Source organism: Lipotes vexillifer, unplaced genomic scaffold (genome assembly GCF_000442215.2).
Source record: "Lipotes vexillifer unplaced genomic scaffold, Lipotes_vexillifer_v1.1 scaffold951, whole genome shotgun sequence".
Classification (NCBI taxonomy): Eukaryota; Metazoa; Chordata; class Mammalia; order Artiodactyla; family Lipotidae; genus Lipotes; species Lipotes vexillifer.
The window spans coordinates 2,595,184-2,607,559 of NW_006793664.1; the positions used below are offsets into that span (position 1 = coordinate 2,595,184).

General features: G+C 38.8%; 1 protein-coding gene across 1 annotated transcript in view; it reads right to left on the reverse strand.

Annotated features, from left to right (window-relative positions):
- Positions 1-6,207: 6,207 nt before the first annotated feature.
- The window catches only part of FAT1 (FAT atypical cadherin 1), a 123,811-nt gene continuing 117,642 nt past the window's right edge, over positions 6,208-12,376 (reverse strand). Inside the window, exon 27 of the mRNA XM_007466552.1 lies at positions 6,208-7,660. Within this exon, the coding sequence (XP_007466614.1) occupies positions 7,032-7,660 (629 nt within the window). The 3' untranslated portion in view covers positions 6,208-7,031. The remainder of the gene's footprint in view (positions 7,661-12,376) is intronic.

A 12,376-nucleotide genomic window follows, 5' to 3' on the forward strand; every position in this document is an offset into this window, starting at 1 on the left:
TTTCTCCTCTATGTCCAGCCTCATCTGAAAATGGAGGCCCTTCTACGGTCATGCTTTCCAACAGCACAGTGACAAGTGCATTAATTTCCTAAGTGTTCACAGAAGCAGAGGTTTTTCTTGGGGAAAAAAAAATTACTGTCATTTTTTTCAAGTGTCTCATTCTGTTTGCAGTAGAGGCAGTAAACCACTGGTGAGGAAATTAAATTCTGACAAACAACTCTGTCTCTCATCTGGTGCACTAATTGAAATTGAACCAAACAACTCTGTCTCTCATCTGGTGCACTAATTGAAATTGAACCTCATGCCTTAGATGAAGAGCAATCAGAAAGTTCACAGAATGAATGCCAGTCTGCAAAAGACAAAGAACAGCCCACAATGACCTTCAAAAAGTTGCTGACCAGACTCAGTAGGGTGGTGAAAGTAGGGAATGACAGCTAAAGGGGAACCCATCAACTGAAAAAAGGCTGGGGGCCCTGGGTAGGGGGTTAGGATATTTTTCCAGATCTGATAGCTTAAAAACCTAAATGTTACATTTATATGGAGTCCCTGAAAACTGAATGGAAATCAAGGCTAATTCTATGAAGATGATTGGTTCTCATCTAGACTTTTTCATAGAAATAAATTCACAGGAAGAGAAAAAAAGAGCAGGATTACCCAGAAATCCCTAGATGGGGCTTTCTTGTACCAAGATGCTGACCCTCCAGCCCTCTGGACAATTGGGAGGAGCCCGGGGCATCATAATACACAGCTGGAACTCCTGGTTTAGAGCAGCTTAGTCCCTCACGCCACTGAGCCATAAAAACATCATCTTCTATGTGTGCCATGACATGGAAGAGGCAGGGGAAAAGCAGTGTCATAGAAATATCACAGCAGAGCACTAGATTGATTGTTAAGGAAATGTAAGAATGCCCATAGAAGTTCTACCATTTTTGTTGTCTTAGGTCTAGAATTTTGTTATATGCAATACTTTGAAAATAAATAATCCACATATCTAAAAATCTGTCCTGAAGAGGAACAAAAATGAATATACAAAGACATTAATGTTGGATAAAAAAAGTCATTAGTGTTGGGATTGCTGTGAAAAAATCATAAACATCTTAAAAGTAGCAAAATAAAATAGATAGGTTATAAATCCATACTATGAAACATTATGCATCTCTTTAGAAAGGCATTTCCTAAAAAGGATCATTTACACTGTAAAGTGGGAAAAGCAGGGGGCAAAACTGGATACAAAGTACCAAGTTTGTAAATCAATCTTAGGTAGCACACTCAAAAAATAAAATCAGACTATACACACAAAATGATAATGGATTTGTTTCTGGGAGATAGGATTTGTTTCTGGGAGATAGGAATCTAGTAGTAGATTCCTACCTACTTTTTTCAAAAACTTTTTACTTTTTTAAACCAAAAAATATAAATAAATAAATAAGATTTATAGAATGGCAGATTTTAAATGTTGGATTGATTGCATTCCAGAAATCTTAAGAAAATGTGTCTGGAGTGATCATTGCATTTCTACTCTATGTGCCTATGAACTACACGATTGGGAACACAATATAGATGTTTTTAATGTTTTTTTTTAAATTAAAAGATATAAAACATTTCAAAATACTCTTTTTATGCAGGCGAATGACAAAATGAAGAGACCAACAGCCCTGTCCAATGTCATCTGGTGATGATCTGAATAGAAATAAACTGTGCATAACCAGAGTGTCCCCATGAAAAGACCTAGAAAGGGCACTGTGTTGAAATTCTGTGCTTGTTAGGATGGCCCACTAGTAGAGTAGGGCTGGTTCTGCATCATCCCCAAAAGCAGAAATGCTAAAAGGCAGCAGAGAAGGGAAGCAGGTGTTTTCCCTAGCCTTGGAGTTTATTAATCAAGTGCAATAAGCACGTTTCAATCTCCTATAATTCTTATATTTAAATGTTTTAAAACATTAAAAACTTTGAACTATTCTGCTTAGTAAGAAATCGTCCCAGAATCATTAGAGGAAACCAAGAAAAGAGACACCAGGGAGTATCTTTAGAGCCTGGCAGCGTCTGGCAGGAGGCAAAAGTTCAGTGACTATTAGATGGCAGCATGGATGAACACACCCAGAAACCCTCGGTTCACACACAAATAGGTTCCATGAGAGGAACTCTCTTTCAGCAACGTTCTTCAAGGAAGAGAACTGAAAGAGTCAAAGCTTCTAATCCCTGCTGATAACCTGGTTACTAATTTGTTTTAATTATCAATAAATAACATTAGGTAAAATTCTATAACAGGTCATTTTGGCAACTCAAAGCACTGATTTCCTACAGCTTTATCTAGTATTTTCATCAGAAAGAGTAAACAGCAGCTTTTGAATTCATATCACTCATTAACAATGAGTGTGTCCTGGGTGTACCTTTCCTTCTTCCATCACCATGTTTTTAGAGTCAATCCCCCACTTCCTAGGCTCACGCTTAGTTTCTTTGGGAAGGTACGTGAGAACTTAGGCGGCCAGTTTTTTGCTTTCGCAAATTAAAAGGAATCCAAAAAGCTTAACGCAGCTTCTGGAAAGGCACTGGATATCTCTCAGCACCTGGAAGCATCTCTCTCACTTTGCAGCAGATTAGTATGATAGCTCCACACACTGTATGATAAAAACGAATGTGGGGCTTCCCTGGTGGCGCAGTGGTTGAGAGTCCGCCTGCCGATGCAGGGGACACGGGTTCGTGCCCTGGTCCGGGAAGATCCCACATGCCGCGGAGCGGCTGGGCCCGTGAGCCAGGGCCACTGAGCCTGCGTGTCCGGAGCCTGTGCTCCGCAACGGGAGAGACCACAACAGTGAGAGGCCCGTGTACCGCAAAAAATCAAACAAACAAACAAAATGAATGTGACAAGCACAATTACCTAAAAATTTACTCTTCCTGCCACACATACACACAAATCTAAATTTTACAGAGAGAATTGAAAAAAAAAGCCCGAAATCAAAATTTAAAAGTTCAAATGTTTTTAACTAGCATTTTTTTTTCTAATGGATATTTAGCCTGTAAAACTCTTTCCTTTTAAACTAGTTTCCAAGGGTAGCAGATAATGTGACAAATAACAAGTGGCCTTCAAATAGAAACATACTACCAAAAAATATATAAAACACGGAATCCAGGTGAAAAGGACATTTAGCAGTGCCCAGAAATACTGAAAAAGTGGTGGAATTTTCTAAGGCATCTGAATTTTGCAAGAGAATTTTAAATGAGTAACAAGCAAACAGTCAAAATGAAATCTAGTTGGGGAAAGTGACAGACCCTGACTTCTACCTATCAAGATTTATGGAAGTGAAGGGTCTTTAGGAAAAAAAAAAAATGGACAAGCATATGCTAGTTACACTATGTGGCTACTTGGGTTCTTCTGTAACAAAAGTGTTCAATTCATATAGTTTGTGTTATGTTAAAGTAATCATTTTCATTTGAGACCTTGGGTCAGTTGTTTATTCATTTCCAATTAGCCCAAGGTGATGCCTTTTCTTAAAAAAAATAAAATGCAAATAGTCTTCAGTTTAAAATATGGTCTGTATAATATTTTAGAAGGTCAAAGTATTGTAAAAATAAAAAATAACAAAGAGTGCCAATGGTGGCCAGCAGACTTCCAAGATGGTCCACAAGAACCCTGCCCTGGGGAGTACATAGTGTAATTCCCGACTTGAGTGTGGACATGAATACAGTGGGAATTCCCATGATTAGGTTACTCATCAGTTGACTTTTAATTAATCAAATGGCAGATTATACTGGGTGGGCCTGACCCAATCAGGTGAGTCCTTAGAAGAGGGATTGGGCCCCTCCTGAGGTCCGTTGGCTTTGAAGATGTAAGCTACTATGTTATCAGAGGGTCACAGAGCTAGAACCTGAGTCAGACGCTGCCAATAAAGTGGGCACTGTCAGTGAGAAAGCAGGAAACTCGACTGTATAGCAAGCAAGAAAATGGGGACCTCAGTTCGAGGACCCCAAGGAACTGGATTCCGCCCACACCATGTGAACCTGGATGAGGACTCCAGGCCTCATAAGAGACCCCAGCTCAGCTGAAAACTTGGTTTCAGTCTAGCAAGATCTGAGCAGAGAACCTGGCCATGCCATGCTGGGCTTCTGACCTGCAGAACTGGGGCTCACAAACGGGAGTTATTTTAAGCCACCACATTTCTGGTAATTTGTGGTGCAATAGGAAACTAACATACTAACGTTCTAGACACTGGGAATCCGTGGTTAAGAGCGTATTCCAGATTTCCAGTTTAAGGTGGCAGAGCATTCTATTTCTTCTCTTGAAAATACAAAACAGGGAAAGGGGGAAAAAGTTAAAAAGCAGCCCCATTTTCAATGCAAGTAAAGAGGTATTAACTATAAACGACACTACAGTATATGAAGATGGATGGTGTGGGGAGTGATAAATCATGCCTTAGCAGAGGAGGAATCAGACCTCACAGCCTGGAGAGCTCGTGCAGCCTACAATGACTTGTTACTGGAAAGTGGGTGACAACGGGGTACCAGGGGTGCTGGCTGTTTCAGTTGTACGCAGACCCGTCTTTCAGCTCCGTCCCGAGCAGACTCGGTGACAAGAGGCAAAGAGGAGGGAGGAGGAATGTCCCCAGAAATGACAGCTAGGGGACTACGTGCATGATAAAACCGCCAGTCTTCCCATCCAGCCAACTTTAAAATAAGAGCAACGGTATTTCTCGAGCTGGAAGTGTGAAGTCCCTCCTCTGGAGAAATAGATCCTTGAAGTAAAAGACCTATAGATATCAGCAATGGTCATCTACTAGTTTTGACCATGTCCTAAGAGGCACTTTATAAATCCATGAGAGGCCACACTTGTCTCCCCTCTTTTCTTCGACCTTCTTAACCTTGGGGCCTTTATACTAGCTCTTCTGCCAGGAATGCTGGTGCACCAGGTGGCCCTGTGGCCTCATTCTCCCTTATCAACTGCAGGTGTTTATTCAAATGCCAGCTTGCCATTGAGGTCTTCAGCTTTTACCTCCCATCCCCCATCCACCCCACCACTTTCCTTCCCCAACAGCAATTTTTCTCCTCAGCACTCATCACTCCATACTCTGCTATGAAATGTTATTGATTCACCATCTCCCCCTGCCACCTACCCTACCCCCATGTAAAATCCAAGGAGACAGAGAATTTTTGTCCATACAGAACAATACTCAGTAAGTGAACAAAAAGATTTTTTTGAATAAATAGTCACAAATTCTAAAAAATAAGTAAAAGAAAAATTAAGGCAATTAAGAAAATGAGAACGTTGCAAAGTAAATGGAAATAAACATCACATGTTACTTAGCTCTGTGGTGAATGTTTACATCATCAAAACAATGAAAACACTATGTGTGAATTAAACCAAAAAGGAAGGTGTAACTAAGGCGAGGATAACAAGAGCAATGGAGGTTTACAGGTTACATGATCTGCAATTCCTAAAATTAGTGACTCAAGAAGTGACAATACATACACTTAAAAATCTGAAAGGAAAAATGAGAAAACAGCTTAAAGGGTTGTAAGTGGTTATAGCAGAGTGCCTGAGTTTGCTGGTTTTGGTTATATGTATTTTAGCTCTCTTTGATGTTTAAACTCTGTATATATATCATTTAATAAAATAACAAAGGCATTTTACCTAAAGGGAAACTGTGTCTTTGCAAAGTTCTAAGAACGCTTGATTCTGTATAATTCGTATCACAGTGGCTGGCACATGGTCTGTACTGAACAAATATTTGTGGGACGGAGAGATGATTTTGACTATAAATACACATGGAAGATGGCTTCTGAGTTTCACGTTAAATCCTATAGAAGTATGATGTGTTCTTTGACAACAGAAAGATAAAATACTTCATAAAATGCTTTGTTTTTGATATAAATCATAGGATCAAACCACAGATGCATTTCAATTATGGCCAAGAAATAGCAATAAAATAAAAAATGCATAAGAAAAGTTTTCTTGACGTTTTAGTTAGAAAATACTTATTACATAAGAGTGCCATTTGCCTCTATACCTATAGTTTTGAGCAGTAGCACGCAGCTATATACTGCCATCTAGTGGCAATATCTGTAAGTACAGTCTGGTTTTGGCAACTTCAAAGAAACTTCGTATTTAAGCCAAAAAAAGCTATATCCATCCTTCTATCCATCCGTCCATCCAGCCCTTCTTTCTCAATTCATTAACTGAATCCTGAACAGGAGTATAAATACGGAGGAATAACAGGCAGTAAAACTAAAGTATTTTATTAATAATTTATTGTCAGTAAGAAAGACTGGCTAATGGTAGTTTTCAGTAAAAACCTTTACAAGACCATTGCATCACAAATATACAGACACTATAAAAACTGTGTCATGGTGGTTTTGGTTCTAAACAGTCTGCAGAAGGTCCCCATTACACCTTCCAATAATGAAAAATCTTTATAATTCTAAAATACAGCAACCCATTTAAGACATGTCCATGTATGGGATCTGTCCTCATCCTATGTACAGATAGAAATGAATGATATACTGAAATGTATTAACGAAACGTCATACTTCAGTTGAAAAGGATACAGAGTGAAACCCTGGTTATATTAAAAAATCAGGGTGCTAGGTAATGACACTAACACCACCAAAATTCGGTCAAAAACAAATGCACAAAGTATCTTGAAATTCTAGTTAAAACTGAAAAAATCAAATCTGTACATAAAATTTACAAAAAAAGACAGGAAAATTAAAATAATCAAATCTATATAAATACATGAATCATGCTAACAAGATAGTAGGACTGATTTTCATTTTATTATTTTATTATTTTAACACAGACAAATGTAAATACAAAAAAGATGCTCAGAAATGGCACAGCCGACGTAAACCTCACCCAAAGACAGAAGGTTAGGACGCTGGAAATGGCTAACAGGTCACAAGGTGCGGGATTCAGTGCAGCCATGCCCGTTTCAGGTCACCGAAAAAAGCGCTTAAGCACTGCTGCAAAGATCAATGCAGGAGATCACTGACAGAATCTCTAGGTTCATTACGGTTCAGGCACTTTGCGGGGAGTCTGAGCATCAGACCTCTGTATGCTGTTGAGAATCGAGTGGAGGGATCGTCACCTCTTCGAAGTGGCCGTCATCTCCACTCTCGTAGTCACTCATCATGACCTCAGACTCAGCTTCACAGCACGCAGACACGTCAGAGCAGGAAGCTGTGGAGGCATACACGGACACGGGCATGTTCTCTATAGTGGAGGCTTCAAAGCTCCTTTGATACCCTGGAGGGTAAGGGGCGTAGGGTTCTCTGCGAGCACTGTTCTCACCAGGGCCTGCTTTCTGAGGTTCAGACATATCGGCAGGATAGAAATTGGGCAGATACTGATTCAAGTTGAACCTCTGCCGGCTTCTCGATGAAGAGCCCAGGCTCCCTGCAGCGGGCATGTCTCTGGGAGGGTGTATGGATTCAAACTGGTCACTGAATTCTGGAGGTAAGGGTGGCAGCTCGTCAGGTACAGGGAAGTCCTCTGGTGGGGGTGGAAAGTCACTCTCGATGTCGTAGCCTCCAGGGTAATAGTCTGTATCGATGGCGTTTGGATCTGCTGAGTACAGGGGCGTCTGCTCATCAATCACCTCATAATTGGGGAACTCTTGTATATCTGGCAGAGGAACACTTGGCATCCAATCTGATGTATCCCAGTGATACCCTTGGTAGAAAAGGAAACAGATTTCAACGTGTTTTCCTCCCAAGAGTGTGTACCACGGAAAAAGGGCTCAGTGTATGCAACACACACAGGTGCAAAGGCATTCCCACGCACAGAGGATCAACATTCTGGAAACCCTTGGTCTCTGCTTTGAAGACATCCTCCCATCCCAAACCACTTTTGAGAACCTCTATGAATTAGGCTCTGGCTCCTAAAATGTGGACTTACAGTTTTATGTAAGCACCTAACACTCAAGTGTTAGGTGCTTACATAAAGAAATGGAAGTTTTAACAGAAGCAGTATGCTAGCATCTAGATACATGCACTTTTCTTCAAATGATTCCAATCATCCTTTCAGCTTTCCTCTTGTAATTTAGAACCCACCGCTCTTTAGAAAGAAGAGTATTAGTTCAGCCTTAGGACACTGGTAAAGAAATTTTGTCCTTTCAGAAAGAAGTCTCTATTTAGTAAAATATTAAATGTCACTTGATCTGCACTACTTGTCGTTAAAAAAAGAACAGTAATTAACGTGAGCCTTTAAATAAAAGCAATCTTTAGCATGCTAAAATTTAAAAAATAAATTTCCTTTATAATAACATTATAAGTTTAATATTAAAAATTGTACTACTTTTCATTAGCCATAAGAAAAACAATGAACTGTATTAATACAGTGACATATCAAAGCATGCCTCCAAATCAAAAATGCAATTAAACATTGAAAACTGTAACACAATTTTTGATAAACTACAATTTTTGTTACTTTAAAAAGGACTAAGGATCATTTTCAACTATATATTATAGAAGTATAATTATTATTAAAAACCCTCCCCCCACCCTGGGATTTTTGAAATCCTTCGGCAGACGGGCGAAGGTGAGGCAGTCGCGTTTAGAATGCAGGGCACAAACAACTATGCACTAGTTACTGCGCAAACACATGAAGCAAATCAGCACTGGGTCAAACCTCTGCCAATTTGTTTTAGTGAATTATCAGTGAACAACTGGCATGCATAAGTCACCTCTTGATTTGCTGAGGTCAGGAGCAGCAAAAGACTCTTTTGGTTGCAGAGTAGAGAGAAAAGAAAACATTTGTAATTAAAAGAGAAGGACGGCTGAAAAGGCAATAAAGATAAGTACATAACACAATATAAACTGTTTATAAAGGCCCAGTCAGCCATGTACCATGCCTCTAAGCCATTATCTATGAAAATTCCAAATGGTGAGAAATTTGTGTAGCACAAATAAAATGGGACGTGGGAGTGGAGGGAAAAGATGAGTGATGATGAAGTAGGGACTGTGCCTGGAAACTCAGGATTTTACTTTCTTTCCCTTGTTTCTGGCAAGCTAATCCTGAAAACACAAAATTTTGTTAGGAGTAACTGAACGTCTATATAGGCTCTAATAAAATGTAAACTGGTAAGGAATTTAAATGATACCCTCATGTTACTGAGAAATATTATGAAAGGCTCAGTCACATCAGGTCCCTTAGGTGATAACCCAAATACAAAAGCCACAGTGACACAAGAGACACATACTTTCCAGCACAGCAAGGCCTGCACATGGCCATTAAATTCAGAGTAACCATGAATGCACTTAGACACTTATGAACAGCCAAGAGAAAATCTCTCCAAACCTTGCCCAGTTTGAATACAATTTTACACCTATGTTGTCCACCTTTCCTTGGAGACACCATTAGCTAGCTGCCTGTAACCCAGAGCCCACCCATCCACTTGCTCTTTCAGGGTCCTTGTTTTGCATGTGGAACTCCAGCATGGAGCAGAGACAGTCAGTGTGAATCACATGACCCTGGGCAGGTTGCTTACCCTGGCTAAGCTTCAGGCTCTTATCTTTGAAATGGGGGTGGAAATCCCTTAGTTATTTGGAGGATTAAATCAGATAATGTAGGTCAAGCACTAACTGTTGGCGACCATCATGATTCTTATTATTGTGGAAGTAAGAATCATGGTGATTAGTGACTTTCTCAACAAGGCCAATGCCTTCTGTGCATTCAATGATGTTCTTGAAAATCCTTGTGATAAAATAATTCGGAACAAAGAAGATTTGACGGTTCTCTTCTAGGAATTTAAATCAAAAACTGTGGTGATTCTAAAACATGAATAAGCCAGTATTTAGCTAACTGTATCTATAGAATTATTCTAAAAAGCCTGCTAAAAATGTGGTAGTTTCTTTTTAAAAAGAGGATTGACAATTTTTGCTACTAAATAGGCACTCAATAATTCTTAAATTTAAACTAGCTTTCAATTTTAAACTCAATTAATATTTAATATGACAAAAATATTTTTCAATGAAAGAGACTGCAATGAAAGAACCACTCAAATTTTGCTTCTTTAAACTCTGTCAATATTTAAAATATTAGAATTTCATCACGGGAAAACTAAAATTCAGTCGACAAAATATAGATCACCTTCTGACTCACCAAGCAAAGATACGGTACTTCTTTGGAAAGTAAGTGTAAGGCTCATCAGTAACTGTAATTAGTAAACACGGAAACCTCACCCCTGCCCCATCCCATCAAACATGGCCTGAAACCATCCTTCTCTCACCTAAATCTTGGTGACACATATGTCCTAGCAAAAAGGATCCCCTAAGCTTTATGTACTCTTGGTGGTCTACGCCAGTAGTTCTCAAAGTGCGATCCTTAGACCAGTAACACCAGAATTAACTGGGGGCTGGTTGGGAATGCAAATTCTCAGGGCCCCATCCAGACCTCCTCAATCAGAAACCTTGGTGCTGGGGCGTAACAATTAGGGTGGTCACAAGCTCTATGGTGATCTTACAGTTTGAAAATGCCTGTGCAGTCTGCATTGTGATTACTTGGATGTCAGTGTATAATAAAGGGCTAATTTAATTTAAGATAATTTAAGGCAGGTATTTCCTATAATTTTGACCAGATAAAGCTTCCTATTCAATGATTTTCACTCAACCAAATATAAAAATATACCTTATCATGTTCTATAATTTTCCTTGACCATACCTCAGGGAAAATCCAAAAAGAGTCAGTTACAGTTAATTATAAAAGCTGTGTGTTATTTAGTTTTACTCCTATTCATATGAAGAGAATTTTTTATATTAAAATTTTTTTTAGATAGAATTACTTCTAACTTCTTAATATTGTGCCATGTAAAGCCAGCTGTTAAGACCCTACAGGTGACTTCTGGCATCTGTGTAAATTCACTGTGAACGGCAAAAAGTAACAAAGGCTACAGACACACATATATAACAATATTTTGCAATGTATCTGGATTATTAATGTACACACCTGCACAAAATAAAAGTATTCAACCTTCTCAGAACCATAACATAAGGACTTTGTACAACACTACAGTAGGCAAAAGCACATAACTCCAGGGACAGTCACTGTGAACACAAACACAGAGCACACGCATGACTATACCTTCTTTAGTCACCGTGTCAACTACAGCATTGACAAGGTGTATTACAGTCACTATGGAAGCTTGTAAAAAGGTACAAAAGGAGTAAATTAGGAAAATCTTCAGTTAGTCAGGAGACAGTGCATTAAACAGCATTTCTTTATATAACTTCTACCTCATAGTTTTAAAAATGTGACTACTTTAACATAGCTATATAATATAATTATGTATGACCCTTGCACTCTGTTCCTTATATGTCTCAGAGATTTTTTCTAATCAAGCTATATATTTGTTATTATTAATCAAAGGAACAGAGTAACCATATGATACTGTAATTTAGGAAAAAAATTTTTAGCCATAAATTTGTGTCACAATTACAATTATGAATCAAGTCATGACAAAACAATCCTTATTTTAACATTGCATGGGCAAAAGATTTCCTATTCAAAGTGTCAAATACTTGCTAAGCCAACTTTCTGGGTCCATTTAATAAACTCATATTCTTCCCAGGAAAAAAAATTAAGAGCTATATAATAAGGTAAAATATGCAACATAAAAATAAAAATGGCTTTGTCTCTGTTCTATGTACTCCCACCCCAATTTTCTTGTCTTTTTGCAGATGAGTTAACAGCTGGAGAGCTAACATACAGCAGAGAAATGCAGATTGTCTGCCTGGCTGTTTCCTGTGTAAATTCGCTTTCATTTGTATTCCCTTTCAATTGTTTTAAAGCATCTATGCCAAAATAAATAAGTATGCATGTAATAGGCAGAAGGACCTAATCCTGGTAACCTGTGAATATGTTACTATCCTTGGCAAAAGGGACTTTGCTAATATGATTAAGTTAAAGATCCTGAGATGAAGGGATTTTCCGCTATTATCTGTGCAGGCCCAATGTAATCACAAGGGTTCTTAAATGGGGAGCAACTTTCCCAGCCTTGGCTAGAGGGAGCTGTGACTAGAGCAGAACGGCCAGGAGGTGCACTGTTGCTGTCTCTGAGGGATGGAAGAGTAAGCCATGAGCCAAGGAGCGGGGCAGCCTCTAGAAGCTGGAAAAGGTGCAGGAAAGGGATTCTCCCCTGGAGTCTACAGAAACAACCCTACTGACATCTTAAATTTAGCCTCCTGAGACAAGCATCAGATTTCTAAACTACAGAACTGTCACAAATTTATCTTGTCTTAAGCTACTATATAATCTATTACAACAGCCTTAGAAAACTAAAAATATAATTTAAATACACTCTTAATACAGACTTTATGACTGATAATGATTAAAATTATGATAAAGATTAAAATACAGACACTCCTGGAAAATGTATTTTTTCTCACATTG